The 19,064-nt window shown below is 41.0% G+C and overlaps 3 protein-coding genes across 6 annotated transcripts; 1 reads left to right on the forward strand and 2 right to left on the reverse strand.

The window, feature by feature from the left end:
- Window positions 1-1,330: 1,330 nt before the first annotated feature.
- On the reverse strand, window positions 1,331-3,402 carry LOC102699460 (ricin B-like lectin R40C1). Of its 4 annotated transcripts, none has more exons than XM_040529562.1 (2): window positions 3,074-3,400; window positions 1,331-1,728 (listed from the first exon to the last, which is right to left on the reverse strand). In XM_040529562.1, exons 1-2 carry the CDS (start codon window positions 3,185-3,187, stop codon window positions 1,363-1,365), a joined length of 480 nt encoding a protein of 159 aa, XP_040385496.1. In that variant the 5' UTR covers window positions 3,188-3,400; the 3' UTR covers window positions 1,331-1,362. The 4 variants fall into 4 exon arrangements, with proteins under 4 accessions (XP_040385496.1, XP_040385495.1, XP_040385494.1 ...); XM_040529561.1 differs by having other exon boundaries at window positions 1,331-1,731; window positions 3,074-3,398; XM_040529560.1 differs by lacking the exon at window positions 1,331-1,728 and adding an exon at window positions 2,305-2,775 and having other exon boundaries at window positions 3,074-3,402.
- A 7,885-nt stretch (window positions 3,403-11,287) lies between these two features.
- On the forward strand, window positions 11,288-13,864 carry LOC102699739. Its single transcript, XM_006664340.3, has one exon. It carries the CDS (start codon window positions 11,330-11,332, stop codon window positions 13,520-13,522), a length of 2,193 nt encoding a protein of 730 aa, XP_006664403.3. The 5' UTR covers window positions 11,288-11,329; the 3' UTR covers window positions 13,523-13,864.
- A 1,357-nt stretch (window positions 13,865-15,221) lies between these two features.
- LOC102700013 lies at window positions 15,222-18,355 on the reverse strand. Its single transcript, XM_006664341.3, has 2 exons — window positions 18,152-18,355; window positions 15,222-15,809 (listed from the first exon to the last, which is right to left on the reverse strand). Exons 1-2 carry the CDS (start codon window positions 18,239-18,241, stop codon window positions 15,552-15,554), a joined length of 348 nt encoding a protein of 115 aa, XP_006664404.2. The 5' UTR covers window positions 18,242-18,355; the 3' UTR covers window positions 15,222-15,551.
- Between the last annotated feature and the right edge of the window lie 709 nt (window positions 18,356-19,064).

Below are 19,064 nucleotides of genomic sequence, written 5' to 3' on the forward strand. Positions count from 1 at the left end.
CTATACTTGTGCTATATTTTCTTGGATTATTAGTATAGCATTCCAGACTGGCTGATTGATAAATCAGCATGCAACTCAAGCAAAACCACTCACCAGTGGTTGAGCCAACGACAGTCGAGCCTAAATGACTAATAGTGATTTTTGGTGCCCAACAATTTTTTTCCACACGTCGATAGCAACCGACAGCATAGGTGACTGTTGAGTCACCACGACAAAGCCTAGTGAACATACGACCGACCTGATAGGTGGATACGCTATGTGAGAGATCAATTGGGGTTTTACGAGAAAACAGTTTAATATTTAAATTTGAACTTGTGTAATATCCGATTGTTCCAATCAAAAACATATGATAGGTTCACTTAATTCCATCCCATACTTTCAACCAAACAAAAAATAAGGTATAACTTATCCCTCTCACTAAATAGGAAAATAGAATCAACTCATCCTGCAAACTATAGATACTGCAAACTATAGATAGATCCAACCCATCTCACCTAGTCCACGAATCAAACACATCCATCTGTAATGATTTTTATTTGATAATCCTTATATATTTGGATTGAACAACAAAGACATGATGTAACCTCGTGACTCTAGCTAGTACTCCACCTGACACTCAGATGATCTGCTACCGCTCTCCCACTTCAACCACCTAGGCTGCGTTCGGTAGGAGGGAGTGATAAGTTAACTTACCCAACGCAAAAAACATAGTAATAGATTAGTACATAATTAATTAATTATTAATTATTAAAAATATAAAATAGATTAATATGATTTTGTAAAACAACTTTACTATAGAATTTTTTTTTAAAAAAATACACCGCTTAGCAGTCCAAAAAACATACATACAGAAAACGAAAGAGTTAAAATTAACTTACAGTCGGGGTGAACGCGGCCCTAATGCCCTCTCCCGTTCTCTCCTTGATGACTCACCTGTCCTTTCACCACCATCACATCCCTGTCCCTCTCCTTAGCTACCCGCTTCTCCCCTCAAGTCATAAGCATTGGGATCTGTCTAACATCTCTATCCTTAGCAATGGTTCCTAGGCCTATAATCCAGCTCAACTCATACTAGCTTTTCTTATTTTGAACACTCGAATTTCTATTTTTAAAAATAGACTCTACTAAACCTTGTTTTGAAAACTGTACCATTTAGCCAAGCATGTCTAGTTGGCCTAGCAAGAGTTGATGTGGTAAAACTCTTGCTATATAACACAAGATATCATAGTGTGATAGTGTTATCTTGGCATGTCAGAGGGGATGGTGTAATCGAATTAGGCAGATTTGGAAACAAGCACTAAATACTTATATTATTTAGAGAATATTATTGTTGAGAATGTAATAACTTGAAGTCGAAACGCTTCACTTGTTGATGGGATCAAACTTCCAAATGGCATGAACAGAGTCCGGCTCCGAATTATATATGCCTACGACTGTGCCTTCCCTGACATGTCCGTTGATGCCGTTGAGAGTCCTGGAGATGTCCCTGAGCAGCCTCACCTCGCAGTAGCCGCCGGGGAGCCGCGCGCCCAGCGACCACAGCATCGACAGCTTCACGACGCCGCCGCCGCCGCCGCCATCGCCGCCGGCGTAGCGAGCCATCTCCAGCCGGTTGCTCCTTTCGTCGAGCAGCACGGCGGCCTGCTTGGTGCGGACGTTCACGAGGGCGAACGCCCTGCGCCCCTGCTCATCCGCCACTCTCCCCACGGCGTCGTAGTCCTGGATCCACTGCTGCATATACTCATATGTACATGTGTGCAAGCATTTGCAACCACAAGAAAATAGAGAGTGCAAATCAGGACAGGCCGATCCAGATGCTCAACACAAAGTGAAAAATACAAGGAGCACAGAATATATGCTTCGTCACTCCGTTTACTCTGTCACGGTTGATTAATACTGTTTTAACTTTGACAATTAATAACCTTACGATTAGTTGATGACGTTGTATGGTTTATAAATTTATACATCACGTATTACTAATATAACGATTTTTTTAGTATACACATCATTTTTCTACAAAGGACAAGCGGCCAGAGTTATCACTAATAAATACTAGTTAGCGACAATTTTTTAAAACTAGAAAAAGTATTAAAAACACATCAGGTTTTTTTTCAAAAACAAAATAATAATAAAACTGAAATTGTTGTAGGCCGCGTTCATTTGGAGAGCTGACAAGTTAACTTATCTCGGTGTGAAAAACGTAATAATTAATTATTAACTATTAAAAAAATATAAAATAGATTAATATGATTTTTTTAAAATAACTTAATTTTCTATAGAAATCTTTTGCAAAAAAATACACCGTTTAAAACAAGACGGATAAGTTAACTTCCATTATTACTGCACTGCACCAGATCATCAGTTCATAATTAAAGAGTCCGTAATTAACTAATCATCGTAGCACTAGCTGATCCGCGGCTCTAGGAGGTCGACGGGAGCAATCTTCCAGACGGCATGAACAGAAGCTGGCTCCGACGTGTAGATCCCGACGACGGTGCCCGGCTTGACATGGCCGTTGATGCCGTTGAGGGTGTACCTGACGTCCCTGAGCATTCTGATCTCCCTGAACCCGCCGCCGTCGTCGTCGTCGCCGGCGGCGAGTGGGCGGCCCAGCGACCAGAGCATCGGGACCTCGACGGCGACATGGCCGCTGTAGGGAGCCAGCCCGAGCTGCTTGCTTCTATCCGCGACGATGGCCTGCCCCGTGGTTCTGTTCACCAGCGCGAACGCCGGCCGCTCCTCGTCGTCGGTCAGCTTCCCCACGGCGTCGCTCTCCTGGAACCAGTGCTGTCCGTGTTCGATCGATCGGTCGTGTGGTGCGCAGGCATTAATTATTGCCAGATTAATTGCACGCAAGAACAAATATATACAGCTATCACATGTACGATTTCTTGAAAAAAAATGGTATGATTTGTTGAGCTGCAACTAATCAAAGGACCAATTTTTGCTACTCCTATCAACAATGAAGAAGAGCCAGGATAGATTGGGGGCAAAATTAAGCAACAAATTAAAAGTCAAAAATACGCAAACAGACGTACTAATCAAGATAGATGATGCTTGGTATATAGAGTACCTGAGACTCGTCGTTGGAATCGGCAGGGACGAGAAGCACCTTGTCGCCACGGACGGCCATGTTCAAGCCTGTATCCCCCTTGCAGTATATCCTCATCGGCTGTCCCCCTAGCATGATATATGCTCGTTCTTCGGTTGATCTTCCTCGCCTTAATTGCTGGAGCGAGCCCTAATTACGCTCCAGCGCTCAAGTAATAAGCCCTCGAGCTCTGCTGTGTGGTGTGATATTTGACATTAATTTCAGAGACGCTCCCAAGGGCTCACCCTCTCCCTACTATATATGCTTCCACTTGGCGCATGGGATGGATCGATGCCCAGCTAGCTGGCCAAACGTCGTCATTCATAGTTAATTTGACCCTCTCCGAACGTCCTTTTGTAATGTGTGCCTTAGATTAGGCAGCTACTAGCACTGTCCTTAAAAAAACTGTTTTTTTTATGAAAATAGAGGCACAACATAGCACTGTCCTAAAAAAACTGTTTTTTTTTTGAAAATAGAGACACAGATTTAATGTGGGATGATTACAATACAGTAAAAATATAATATGTAGTCGCATCCTACCTACACAATTTACAAGAGATATACAAAGGAGAGTTCTAACAGTAGAAGACTACGAGTCCTATCAGAAAAACTCTACAAGTTCTAAATAAAAAAAAGACTCAGAGTCATATTAGAAAAACAATAACATAATCCAAATATATTATAAATTATAATTCGGATCATATCTCTAACAATGTCCACCTTAAGACAAATTCTCTTGTAGCATAAAAATAATCAATCATCTAACACCGCATGTAGATAAAATCACCTTACAGTAAATAGTCTTTTGGACTATACTGAGCAAGAACCAAACTTGAGAACAACGACAATCTCTGTTGTTTTGAACATGAGCAAAATACCATATTTCAAACTTGCTATGAGAATAAAATCATAAATATGTTGGTATAAATTGATGGAACCCAACAGAGATGTGGACCAAAACGAAATACTTTAATTTTCTAATAAACATCATGATAAATTGGTTGTGTTTTTATAGCAGTTTCACTGGAATCACGTGAACATGATCAGAATAGGAACAATGAATCATACTTCAAATTTGTCTTGGGATTAAATCTTGAATCTGCAAGAACGAATTGGTATAATACTAACAGAGACGCGAAATGAAGTACTGAATTCTCCTTGGTAGATTAGTTTGGATTGACATAACTATTTCACCCAAAACAATTGATCAAAGTGATAAATAGGAACAATGGAAATCTCCTCTTAGTAAATTGCACTTTTTTCCCATGTAAAAACTGAACAAATCTTATCTAAACCTGACATATGCCGAAATTGATCCTGCCATAAAATTTCTCAATGTATAATTTAGTGAAAGACTTGTTGGAGAAAAAAATTACAGATAAAAAATATGATATGTCAATAAAGAAAGAAGAGCTTCATGGTACAAACAGCGTGTGGCTGTAAAAAATATATGATAGGTTGAAAAGATAAAGAAACCTTCTTTATACAAAGATAAAGAAACCTTCTTTATCTTCCTCGGGGAATTGATCTGATCAGAATTGAAAACGATCAGATTTTCCTTAAAGCAGTTGCAGTACTAGGGGATGCCTTGTTGCACTGCTGTGCCTGTACCTACAGACGTAAAGCTGCTGTGATTATCGACGGGCGTGACCAAGACATCGGGCCCACAGAAGAGGATATGATTTGATGAGAAACGCCGACGACCGGTGCAGCCTACTACTATCTCTTAGGCTCTCGTACCACTGCTTCAAAATAGAGACAACAGAGACACAATCTAAGTTGAAAATATTTACGGAAAAAACTATGGAAACCAACCAATAATAGAAGAGTTGTCGCACTGTTCTGCTGTGTGTCTATTTTTCTAACATTTTTGCCTTTAATTAGGCAGCTAGTTACTATCTGTAATAGTTTTTTTTTGGATTTTAGTCTAACCATAGTGTAGTTATAATTATATTGTAATTTGTATTCAGTTATAATGTATTTACCAACATGCAATATTTACCTTTTGTTATCCTAAAATCTAATAATTTCATAAATTCAGAATTAATATAAAGTTGTGCACATCTTGAACTCTCAAAATATAGTATTTCAGCAATTTAATTTTAAATCTCAAAATTAATAGCTGGCTAATTGTAATTGACTTAGAAATTGAAATAAATCTTAGACTCTCAATTTAGGATTTATTAATTTAATGCTGAAATCCAAAATTAAAACCTAGTAAGTTGTAATTGATATCGAGGTGGATTTACGCTACTCTAATTTAAAAAATGACATATATATATATATTATAAAATTGTAATTTTAATAAATAACAATTGTTCATACATTATAGTAGGGGATGGATCCTCTTTAGTTACTGTTGTGCAGTAACAACAGCTAATATATGGATCTATACGATACTATAGAGCCCACATGTCCATTACAGTCTGTATTAAGAGCATCTACAGCAGCTCGTCTGAAACTCATTCCCTATATCTCCAAATCAGAAATACCCCTAAAAATTGCTCTCATTTATCTCTTCACTCTACAACAGATCTGTATATCTCATTCGCTATTTTTTTTTCTCCCATATTATTTTTGAGTACTTTTTTGGTGGATGACCGTACAGGAGATGCCGCCATGACCAACGGAGGAGGACGAGACATTGGCAGCCACTACCCAGGAATTTTCACGGCGCCTATGGCCGGCACTACGGGAGGGGTTAGTGCGGATGTGTCTGCATGTGTGAAAAAACCGGTAACCCGGAGCACAAGGACTGACTGATTGATAGCTATATTTTGAAATGGAGAAAGTTAATAAACAATACACAAAATAATTGGGGTGATTGTATTTATAAATAAAAAAATAATTTATGAATAAAACTTTTATATATATGTGTATTTTTTTATCGATCAAAAAGTCAAGCCTACAAAATAAATTTTGGTGAAAAAAATCTTAAAATCAACTCCAAATTTAAAATTAAAATTTTAAATTTTAGCTTATAAACATAAACATAAGCGAAAAAATAGGAATAGATATATGATGAAGTCTATTCTCTACCCCTATAGATGGGATGGACTAGGTAGGCCGCTGAAATGGTTTAGAGGTCCTATTGGAGGGTTTTTTTTACGATTACTAAATTTAACAACATGGTATATTATAGGGTTTTACCGAAGATACTCTAGCCACTCGTATATGTAATTAGCTTATGTTATCTATACAGGGAGCGGGTATTCTGTGCGTCACAATCTCTGTCAAGCCGAAAATAAAATTTGTACAAGGACAGTGCAAAATTATTAAGGACTAAGATGGGGGGCAGTCTCACTGGTTCAACTTTACAATTCTTTGGATTATTTCCACTGACAGGACATATTTTTTAAAGAGAGACACGTGACATATATATGGTACAGTCTTGGTCAAGTAAATTAAACACTTCTGGTCAGTTAAACCGTCTTTGTCCGGAGTAGGTGTATGCGACCTAAATATTTTAAAAAGATTTTAAAAATTGCTAATAGTGATTTAGTTATTATAAGTTCATACACAAATATACAAGCTAGATTGGATCAAACAAAATAATAAAATCAGATAGTACCTACCACTACTTAAAAAACGAATTTCATAAACAGCTTTTCACCAAATTTCAAGTGGACGGCTAAAGAGCCCGCCTACAATGATGTCAATCACGAGGGGGACAGCCTGCATGCGAGAACTTATTGATGGGCCAATAAGAGGACCGGCTAAAAAATAATGGCATTATTACACGGGAACATTGTCGATGTCAAAACGTGATCGATGATGTGTCACACACGAATGAATAGTCTTTTCTGAGAACGCTCCAGTGCATGACCTAAATTCTTAGAATACACGGGCATGCCAGTTAGTTTGATCCTGCAACTGATAAGATGAAGGATCAAACAAGCCGATCGGCTATCGAGCCGATAGGGAACTGAGAGACCAGCGGTTGATGTAGTAATGTTTAGCCGATAGGCTGAATAATCGGTCATTGAAAGCTTGGATCGGCTGGAGATCCGATATGAATATACTTGAATCATAAATAAATAAACAATGAATACTTTCCTACACTCGGCTAAAACCGACTTGCATGTAATTCTCATAAACCGATGCAACATAAATAACTACCAATCTAAATAAATCAAGCCGATTGGTGTAAACATAATGCAGTAAAACAATCGGCTACTCTACTGATATAAATATAATGAACATGTAGATCGGTAAAGATCATTGGCTATAAACGCTTGACGATCAGTCAAGATCTACAAAATATCTAGCTAGCTTACTAGGAATAATCTTAGAGGATCGGACCAAACCGAGATAGTTCAAGACTACACCTAGCAATGTCAGGCCAGATATTAAATAGATCTTGATCGCCCTCAAGCCGATAAGCCGATGACTGATAACTTATCGGCCGGTACTCCGACAAAGCAATGAGAAATATACATCAACATGATATAAACTATTTGATAAATGCATTCTAATAGATCGGACTGAACCGAGACAGGACGAGATTGAATATGTCAAAAAGTAAATATCAGATCGACGTAAATTACTCAAAGTGGTCGACTAGATCAACTCAAGATACAGGAGTAACTCAAGCTGAAACTGGTACGGTAACTAGCAATCGCTCAACCAAATAAAAAGATCAGACCAAACCGAGACAGTTCTAATCTAGGCAATACGATTACCTTGATCAGCAGAACATAAGACTTACCCCTTCGCCGGAGATCGAATCGATGTAGCCCTGCGTCGAGTGCCAAGTTCCGCCGGTGATGAAACCTCGGTGAGGAGGGTGGCGATGCGCCGAAAGTAATTGATATGTATTGAGACGTAGATGATTTACAATAACCCTAGATGTACATATTTATATCTATAGGCAAATACGAGTCCATGTCAAACACAACACACCAATCCTAATAGATAAATGGAATAATAACAAATCATGTTAGTTTAGGAAATAACAACACACGATCTCTAATTCTTGTTAAATACGACATTGTTTCTAAGTCCCGATCGGACTCTAACTGTGGGATACCTATACCGGGGGTATCCGTAGACTATACGAATATGTACGGTCAATAGGGTACCGAATAGGAAGGAGATTATATCTTAATGGTATCGTCTAGGAGTTTGGTATGTATCGGATTGTGTGCCGTGTACTTCGGACCCGAGCTATAACCGAATTAGGATAGATCTTAGTCTTATTAGATAAGGAACCTATCATATCTGTAGCCCCTCCCCCACTATATAAGGGAATACGGAGCGCCCCCTTGAGGGGACAGAGAATCATCTACGCAATATGATCGTCAAGCAGGAGTAAGGTATTATCTCACCACGTCGAGAGCCTGAACCTGGGTAAATCATCTCCCTCTTCATCTTTACCATCGAATTCCGAGCCTAATAGCCACCCTATAAGTTTATTGCCGACATCAATCGTCGACACTAACTCTCTTAAAGATAAAGGAAAATTTCTAAATTAACTCTAATTATTAGATAAAATTATGTCGCCATGCCTTGGTATTCACGATTCCCTATTGACTTCGGACTCTTCCGGATAAGATTTATATCGGCTAGTTGCGCCTTTTCTTAGCCAAATTCACTAAGAAATTTTACCAAATTTTGATGTTAACATCTGCATAGGAAAATTGATTATCCCAAGCGGCTCTTAATGGCCCGTCTACAATAATATAAATTTTAAAATAATGCATATTTGCACCTAACTTTTTTACAATGTTCACCTAAACGCTAGACGCTATACGGATGGTGACCCCTAGTCTAGTGTCTAGCCAGTCTAGACGATCTAGACGATACACTAAATATATAATTGGCATTTTTTTAGTATATATAGAAATGGAGTCAACAAATCAAAGTTCTAGAGAATACTTAAGAACAACAAAAGTGTGATTTAAGGCTTACCTTATTTTCTAGGAATTAATATTCGGTTATCTTCAAATTAGACCGTCCACTACCATCAAGATCGTGAGAATATTTTGACTTGTGTTTCTAAGACATAAACAAATATGACATTGTTAGTATGTATACTTATAATCATATTTTGTATAGCCAAAAAAATACAATGATCGCATAGACCATGGTTTAGATGTGACTTTGTGGTTTAGACTTGACTCAATGCAGTCTAATTGTGTGGACTAGACGGTCCTAAACCGTCTTTGACCGACTAGATGAAAAAATGGTCTAGACATGGTTTATGCTCTAAACCAGACGATTGTATGCTGTTTTGTGTCTAGACACGGTCTAGACTACGGTCTAGGCGAACACTGCTTTTTTACATGAAGTCAGATAAAGATGAAATTTATATTAAAATTGATGGTCTCGATGAGATCTTAAAATTTATAGTTGATAATTTTTTCATTTGAGATTTGTTTACAGAACAAAATATTCACTATAATATTTCTTTTACAAAATCTCATACCTATGTTTCAAATTACCTCAAACGAAAATATGATCTACATAAAAGTTATAGAGCTTGACTAGATGTACAACTTTGTAAACGATTAATTTTTTTTAATATTATTTATAAATACTATAAGTTTAGAAAATATAAAGTCAAAATAATAGCATATTGCTTTCAAACAACTGATACTTTTAGTGGTTTGGATGAGTACGTGTGAATACGAGTTCTTGGTTTCGAATCTGATAATAAACACATGAGCTGATGAGCATCAATATGTGTATGGTACCTGCTAAAAGTAAAAATAGACTACCCGGGTCAGTGTCCTTTGTCGGAGACTCATTATCACAGACGTACTAGATTATAGCCGGGGCCCCAACCTCGTGCGGAAATAATAGCATATGGCTTTCAAACAACAGATGTTTTTAGTGGTTTCGATGTGAGCATGTTTCTAAAGCCACGTCGAGAGTTTATTTCATAATAATACGTACAAAAAATACTTCATAATAATACGTAAAAAATAGATTTAGATGTGATTTCTTTATTAATGTAATAAAATATTTTTTATTACGCTATTTTCTTTTTATACGCCGTCAAGCTTCCTTTAATAAATGTTAAAAGTCGACTCTAAGCCATTATCATATATAATAACAACTTTTCTTTCTCTTTTTCTCTCTTTCCTTCGTATTACCAAATTTATTTATGTAGTATTTCAATGAGTCAACTAATAAATATTTTTATAGGCACTCTGAGCACGCGTGAATACGAGTCCTTGGTTTCGAATCTGATAAACAACACGTGAGCATCATTGTGTGTATGGTACCTGCTAAAAATAAAAATAGGACGGGTCAGTGTCCTTTGTCGGACACTCATTATCACAGACGTACTCTCTCCGTCCCAAAAAAAACTAACTTTTTGTTTTTTCGAGTATTTGACCATCCTTCTTATTTAGAAAATTTTCAAGAAATTTTAAAAAATTTAGTCACACTTAAAGTATTATTTATATCTTATGATCTAATAAAAACAAAATTATTAATCGTATTTTTTTTAATAAGACGAAGATTAAAAGTTGACTTGTTTAGAGAGGAAGGGAGTACTAGCCGGGGCCCCAACCGCGTGCGGAAATACTTAAGTTTTGACTGCCTGCATGCCAGCTAAGATAAAATTTGTTAGTCTTTTAATGATGTGTCAATTGAATTCGGACCTGCATATTTGATGCGCCGGAGCTGGTAACATGACATATTTTTTTAAAAGGAAAGACATGTGACATATGGTGCAGTCTTGGTCAAGTAAATTAAACCTTTCGATTTTGTCAGATAAACCGTCTTTGTCTGGACTCACATCTAGGTGTATGTGACCTAAATATTTAAAAAATGGTTACATTGATTTGGACTTGCATTGTATAGTGGGATATAGCATGCTAGTATACCTCGTAAAACTTTAGGAATTTCTTCATGTACATATATATATATATACCGTAAAACTTTATAAATATCTTTTATAACTATTTAGATCACGTACATATATTTATACATACGTAAAAATGATATTTCAGTGATTATCGTATATGTTGTGCTCAGTTTCAATTTCATCTTTTCATTTGTGTTTATATTTATAAATTAAAATTTCATTTTTTACTCTTAATTTTGCAGTTGATTTTAAGTTTTCAGTGTTGACTTTTATTTCGTTAAAAACACGTATATAACCGTTTAATTTATAAATTATGTTTTATTTAAAAAAATATGTCGTATCTCGCTCTTCATCGACATTTGAAAGTTGGAGGTTGGAACTTGCAAGGGAAGCGAGGGCCGGGAGCTCGAAATCAGGCAAAGATGGAGCAGCACCTGTCCGTAGAGAACGCCACCCGCGCCGCCACGGCGTGGGCGGCCAGCCCGGTGGGTCTCCTGCTCCGCGCGGAGGCGCTGGTGACGGCCAGCTGCGCCCTCCTCGCCACGCTCGTCCTCCTCGGCTCCGGCCGCCGCACCAGCCGCAGCGCCGCCTTCCGCTTCGTGGTGTGGCTCGCGCTGGTGCTGAGCTACCCGGCGGTGTCCTACACCATCGGGCTGATGCAGTCCGGCTCCTTCCGCAACGACATGGTGGTTGTGTGGGCCTGCTTTCTGCTCGGCTGCGCCGACGGCATCGCCGCCTGCAGCGTCGACGGCTCCGACCAGCAGGCCCGCACCATGATCAGCCAGGCCACGCAGGTGTTCTACGTCATGCTCCTCCTCCTCTCCTACCTCACTTCTCTCGAGGCCCGGCTCAAGGTGCTCCTCTCGCTGCTCTGGCTGCTCAACGTCACCAAGCTTGGGTTGCGGCTATGGAGCCTTCTCGCCGCCGGCCGCGACCGCGTCCTCACCGCCGACAACTGGCTCATCTCCAAGTACATGGCTCACGAGAACGTCAGCAGCGTCTGGGACTTCGACCCGGCCACCATGAAGGGCTACAGGTACGTGGTCACCGGCGACGACAAGAAGAACGTGGAGTATCAGTACGGCGCCGGCGAGTACAAGGTGGAGTTCAGGGACGACGACCTCGTCACCGTCGAGAAAGCGTGGGAGCAGCACGACGGGAGCCTACTCAGCGAGGACGGCAAGCTCAGGGATCTGTGCCTCTCCTTCGCCCTGTTCAAGCTCCTCCGGCGACGCCTCAACGGGAGCCCGCTCCACGAGCCTGGCGACATCAGAACGATGGTGTTCGTCCGGAGGGGGCTCGCCGGCGGCGACTCGTGCGACGACCACGAGAGGATGTACCGTGTCATCGAGGTGGAGCTCGGCTTCCTCTACGACTTCTACTACGCGAGGTACCCGTCGCCCAAGCAGACCCTCATCCCGGAGACGGCCACTTTCATGGCGGCCGCCGCGCTGAGCCTTTCCACCCTCTTCTCCCCGGCATTGCTGCACCACCACCGTCCTCCGGGCGGATCCGTCGACTACACCACCACCAGCCTCGACATCTGGCTGGCTAGGTTGGTGATCACCCTGTTCCTTCTGCTCGAGCTCTTCCAGTACCTGTCGCTCGTCTTGTCCGACTGGCACAAGGTGAAGATGCTGTGCCGCTATGTGCGCCACCGGCCATGGTGGCGGCGCCACCGGATCTTGGAGATGCTCCTATGGCTGGCATGCCGCGCCACGCTGACGCGCAGCTACTGGAGCAACTCGGTGGGGCAGTACTCGCTGCTCCACGCCTGCCACCACAGCGAGAGCTCCTGCCTCCTCACGCGCGTGCCACTCCACAGGTGGGTCAAGGACCGGCTGATCGCGACGAGGTCGGTGACGCGGCGGAGCCTCCCGGCGGCGGCGAAGCGCCAGATCCACCGGCTGCTCCGGTCGGAGTGGCTGTCCAACGTCAAGTACGGCGACCGCACGCTGCAGAGGAACGACCTGCTGCAGGAGCTCGACTGGTCCACCTCCAGGTACGAGTTCGGCGCCATGGGCAGCATCCTGGTCTGGCACATCGCCACCGCGATCTGCGGCGACGACGACGACCACCTGTCCAAGACACGGCCACGTACTACTGACAACACCATCGTCGCCGACCGCCGCGAGGTGGCCACCGTGCTTTCCAACTACTGCGCTTACCTGCTGTTCCAGGCGCCGGAGCTGGTGACGGACGAGGTCCACGACGAGCGGCTGCTGATGGAGGCCGTGCAGGAGGGAATCCAGAACCACCTCCGGCGACACAAGGGTCACCACCACCGCCGTCGTGACACCGCCGCCACCATGTTCGCCGGCCTGCGCGAGTTCGTGCGCAGCGACGAGGCCAACTACGCCGGAGAGTGCGTCCTGGCCGACGGCATAAGGCTGGGGCACCAGCTGCTCTCGGGCATGCCCGACGAGGCGGCGCGGTGGAGCGTGCTCGCCGAGATGTGGGTGGAGCTCCTGCTGACGGTCGCGCCGTCGGAGAACGTGGCGGGCCACGTCAAGAGGCTGGCCACCGGCGGCGAGCTCGTCACGCACCTCTGGGCTTTGCTGACGCACGGTGGGATGATCAAAAGGCCCGCCAAACCGTTCTATGGCTCATGCTGAAGAGACTTGCTCCAGTACAGCAAAAATATCTCGAGGCATCAAATCACTTTTTATCAATAGATCTAGCTAAGTAGGATATGTAATATTAAATTCAACGATAAAAAATGATTTGGTAACTCGAGGTATTGATAGCTCGAGGTATCTTTTATTGGATTGAAACAAATCTCCCCGCGGAAAGCTGACATCGATGCATCACCTAACCAAAGATTGCTACTCCACTAGCTTAGGATTAGGAAAATTTTGTGTTAACCATCCCACGTTTTGGGGGATGTATGCAATTTGCAATCTTAAGGTAGTGATTTATTTGTATCCATTTTGCAATTTTTGAAGCACAGCTTTAGTGGCTACTACCATATAGAAATTTCTAGATTATTTAGCATAGATTAACAAGATGTTAAAATAGTTCTTTTTTAGTCAGTTTAGTGGACGATTAAAATCATGTGAATTATTGCAAAAATTGAATCATGGAAACAATTATGTTTTAGAATGGAGAGAGTATTAAATAAACTACATTAAATTATTGGATAAAATCTTTCAAATATAACAATAGTGTAATTACAATATTACTATAACAATTAACTTCTATGCACCTTGCATGTAAGTATAAAACGGACGCTGCAAAAATTTCCCCCTTTCTAGCAAAAATCTCGATGCAATCTAACTGTGTAGAATCTAAAGATACAGTACATAGTTATACCATACACTTATATTTGAATGTTTATTACACAAAAAATGCACCGTCAATTCTTGATCTGATTTTGTGTGATCAAGGCAGTAGTTTGCTTGGTAATTACAAATGGTCCAGTAGCTTTCTGAGTGAAATTTCTGATCAAGGCAGTAAGTAGTTGTGCTTGGAATTCCCTTAACATGGGCCCAGTCGGAGACATCAAATTGGGCCGAATCGTCAGTAGGTGGGCCTTCATTAGGCCGTTAGACTGGTGGAAAGGCCCACTAAAAGCTAGTACAAACCACGGAAGAAAATCGACGGCCCACGTTATACTGGTGGGCTCGTTTCATGGGCTCTCGATTTAGTAGGGTCTCCCTTTCGTGCTGAAAAAAACTTTGCACTCAATTGATTCTATCAAAAAATTAAGAAAAAAAAACTTGACACTCAATTTGGCCATCAGTTATTTGTTACTTATGCTGATAAGCAAACCCAAAATTTAAACTTTTAATCTTAAATTAGGCTTAATTTCAGAATACGTATATAAAATTTTTATTGATAAATTATTTTTCACGTGCAAAATATGTCATTTAAGTTTTCTCATAAAACACCTACTAAACAATCACCCCAGGAGATTGTCCGTAAGTTGTCCACGGGGCTGTTTAGTTCCAAAAATTTCACGCAAAACATCACATCGAATCATTGGATACCTAAATAGTGTTAATCATGAACAAAACGAAAAACTAATTACACAGTTATGTGAGAAATCCTGAAACGAACTTTTTGAGCCTAATTAATACGTGATTAGCCATAAGTGCTACAGTAACTAACATGCGCTAACGACGGATTAATTAGGCTCAAAAGATTTGTCTCACTTTATAGGCCAACCGTGAAATTTGTTTTTTCATTCGTGTCCAAAAACCCCTTCCGATATCCAATCAAACGTCTGATGTGACATGTAAAAATTTTCATTTCACAATCTAAACGCCCCTAACTCATTTCTCTCCAAAGCAAAGAGTTGAAAAAACACAGAACTGTGCGTTAATGTACAGTGCTTTTGGCTAGATGAGTAGCTGCTGATATTTACATGCACACTTGAGTAGCGTCACGGCGCCTCTTATAGCCAATCTGCCTCTCTAGCTAGGCCATCGACTATATTATAGTGCTATATAAAAACCAAAATTTGCCGCACTAGCTCGCTAAATTAACTAAAGCTTGGCCTCTTTGGTTATAAAAAATGAAGAAGGCCACAGCTAGCTGAAAACAAATTAAACAAAAGCTAGCAAAACGATAAGGAAGAAAGAAAGAAAGAAAGAAACAGAATGCAACTAGTATGTAATTATTCTAGCTGCTTGGATGCTGGAGCTAGAAGGGCGCGGTGGCGATGTCCCTTTCGACGGCGGTGGAAGAACGGCGGCCGTGGTGGCGGCAGTAGGCCTTGCCGGAGTGGCCGAACCAGCCGATGTCGAGGTCGTCGTCCGACGACGAGTCTGCCGCCACCGTCGTCGCGGAGCCCTTCCTGACGTTGCCGGCGCCGGCGAGCTGCACCGGCTTGAGGCCGTCGGTGAAGATCCGGATCGCCTCCTCCGCCGGCTTGGTGCTCAGCACGTACAGCGCCGCCTCCTGCTCGTCACAGAAAAAAATAACAATTAAATTAAGATAACCCGCATGCTTAATTAAATTGGACATTAATTCATTTTATTTCTACCACGACCAAACAACAAGATTACTACTCGATCGTAATGCAGCATACGTGCTCCGTCCAAGGTACGTACGTAAAACACGTGGGAGTAATTAATTAATTAATTAATTAGTGATACTGATACGTATGTCGTCGTACATGTATACATACGTGCAATGTACACGTCAATTAATACTACAACAAGGTGGCCGTGGTCGCTGTCACGTCCGTTGGTGAGACGGGTAACATGTGGTACACGTTTCATCGATGGTTTGGTGCGCGACGGCGACTTGCGGTACACCACGGGACAGCACAACAGTGTCGTCACGAAACCGGCTACGTCATTGCCCCGTTATTATTACCACTCATGTCATTCCCATCGTCAGTTTTATCTTTTTGGCAACTTATAAATATAAACTAAATTTTAGATTTAAATATCATAATTTATTTTACAGTTCTTAAAACAACAAAAATATATATGCATTTTTCTATGAATTTTTAATTACTAATATATTGTTTCGCTTACATGCTCGTTCCCTAAAAAAGTTAACTTTTGGTTTAAAATCTAAACCTGTGTGCATAGATTTACAGTTATTAGTTGGTTTTTTTTCTGATAAAGTAGTACTTTAGCCATTCAGTTAACTGGAATGAATAATAATGTACTACTACAAAGTGTGTACACATGCCCATAAATTTTGCTTAGTTTCTTTAAATTACAATTTTAAAAAGTGCGTTAGTTGATTCCTCAAGAAATGGTCGATTCCAGAGTATATATGCATTTTTCCATGCGTGAATTGTACCGTACGTGCTCATTGCGTAGCCTATTAGTAATTTGTTTCTTCATGTGGTATGTTGGGACTTGGAAGTTACTCCAGAAATTAAGGTTAATTAAGGTGGTGTTTGGTTCTTTAGTCCTAGGACTAAAATTTAATCTCTGGACTAAAATCTTTAGTGCATATTGTTTGGTTAGAGTGACTAAAAGAAACTAAAAGTATATCATATATAGAAATTTTCGTTAGGGGACAGGTGTAAAAGAAAGTTTTAGTCCAAATAAGTATCTATGGAAGAGACTAATAAATTAATATAATTTTAGTCTCTTTTAGTCCCTCCTGTTTAGATTTTTAGGTACTAAAGAAGATTAAAGTGAAACGACTAATGGATTAGTCACCTAAATCAAACAAGACCTAATCTACGAAGGTCACCGGCCACAACAGAAAGGGCTCACTAGAGTGTTACTGGTCGAGAGAGGACGTGGCCTAATTGAACAGGTTCAGGACACAGTGCCTGTAAAGGGTGAGAGAACGCCACTCGACCTTTCGGGGATGGGAGGGATGGTTAATTTTTGATTGACTTTAGTGTAATAAATACACGTGTATTGAACTTCATTTCATATCGGAAGACTTTTTAGCATTGTCTAAATTTATCGATGGATAGATATATACAGTTTATATATATATATATATATATATATAGGTGCACTAGTGTCTATATAAATTTAAAAAAGCTTGAAAGTTTTATATTGTGAAATGAAGGGAGTACTAAATTTTATTTTTTGAGCATTGATTTAAGGATTATTTGCAAACATTTATGATCGAATATATATATAATTGTATATTATAATTGTTTGTTTAGGTATATATAAATTTTATTACCTTGTAACATTTCACATGCATCTTTACTTCTCATAAAGTAGGTTTGAAATTACCCGGCTAATGTATATGTACCGGTATAGAAATTATGAAAAAAGCAGCAAAGATTAAACCCAAAAAAAAACGGTGTTTAACCACTTTGAAGTTTGGTAAACATCGAAATGACGGAGCAATATTCATGTTCCTCCCAACCGTGGAACTTGGCAAATTAAAACTATTTTAACAACGATCATTCTAATTAATGAAGAACCACACTGGATAAGCTAGCTAATTAAACAATCTCTTGATTAGTGGGGAATGAAATGTAATACAATTTGGCAATTTGATGTTTGGAGAGGAGAGGATGATTTAATTAGCCAAACAAAACCGCCGCATGTAATCATCGTGCTATTGTGAATTTTGGCGATTATCATCGCGATAAGTCGAAAGGCCTAATTCATCTACCGGAAGTGCAAATTCGATCTGAATTTGCAAGTCGCCGTCAGTGAATTCAGAACGATTACAACGAACGAACAAACGAACGAATGGTTTTTTTTTTCAGAATTCAGAGCCAATCAACAAAGCTGCATGCATGTATAAACCCGTAAATAACTATACGCCGTATACGTGTATATTTAAATAAAATAAATACGTACCCTGGCGAAGTTGAGCTGGTCGAGGGTGAGCGTCTTGGGCTCCAGCTCCATCGACGACATCCTCCCCGTCGCCGCCATGCTCTCCGACATGATACCGTATATCTCGCGTATTCCTCACGTATATGCACCGCACAAATATACTGTATACCGTATACGTACGCCGCTGCCACTGCTGCTGCTTTGAGAAACGATGGACGCGAGGGAGAGGAAGAGGGAGAGGCCAGGGAGGCGGGGAATGCACGAGCTGGGGGTATTTATACCGGGCCGGGCCGTGGCGAGGGGAGGGGGACACGCGTCGCGCCGTGACGGGACGGATGGGGATGTACACGTGGCGGCCGGCGCGTGGCGGGGGTCCCCTCCACGTGGCGGGAGGTGGCCTGCGTGAGTCCGGGTGGAGTCGGGGCCTTGCGAGGGGTCGGTCGGGGACTCGGGGTCGGGCCGGTTCAGGTCGGCCTGTGGCGCGTGGCCGCGTAGAGGGGGCGCCCAATCCGGGTGCGACGCGTGGCTGGGGTCGGTCGGAGTAAGCTACGCCGGCGGGTGCCAGTATCTATAAGTACTCCCGACAGCTCATCCTATAAATTGAGCTTAAACAGAAAGGTTGAACTATCATCTATTTTTAGATATTATTTATATTAGAAGAGAACTTTTATATTTGGATAATCTCTTCGTCCTCTAAGTAAATACAGAGGATGTAATATATGGATGATCTAGTGAAGTACAAAAAGATATAAATGATGAAACTAGTTTAGATGATCATCTAAATAAAGATATGGATGAATAAATTTAAATGAGCTGTCGAGTATGTTGTTGGTATGCCTTGTTTTGAAATCGATTGTTATTTATCCTCTATTTTTTGCAGGCTAGTTTTTCAAAACATTATACGGTGCAGTTTTTATAAAACATTTTATATGAA

Source organism: Oryza brachyantha, chromosome 12, assembly GCF_000231095.2.
Source record: "Oryza brachyantha chromosome 12, ObraRS2, whole genome shotgun sequence".
Taxonomy (NCBI): Eukaryota; Viridiplantae; Streptophyta; class Magnoliopsida; order Poales; family Poaceae; genus Oryza; species Oryza brachyantha.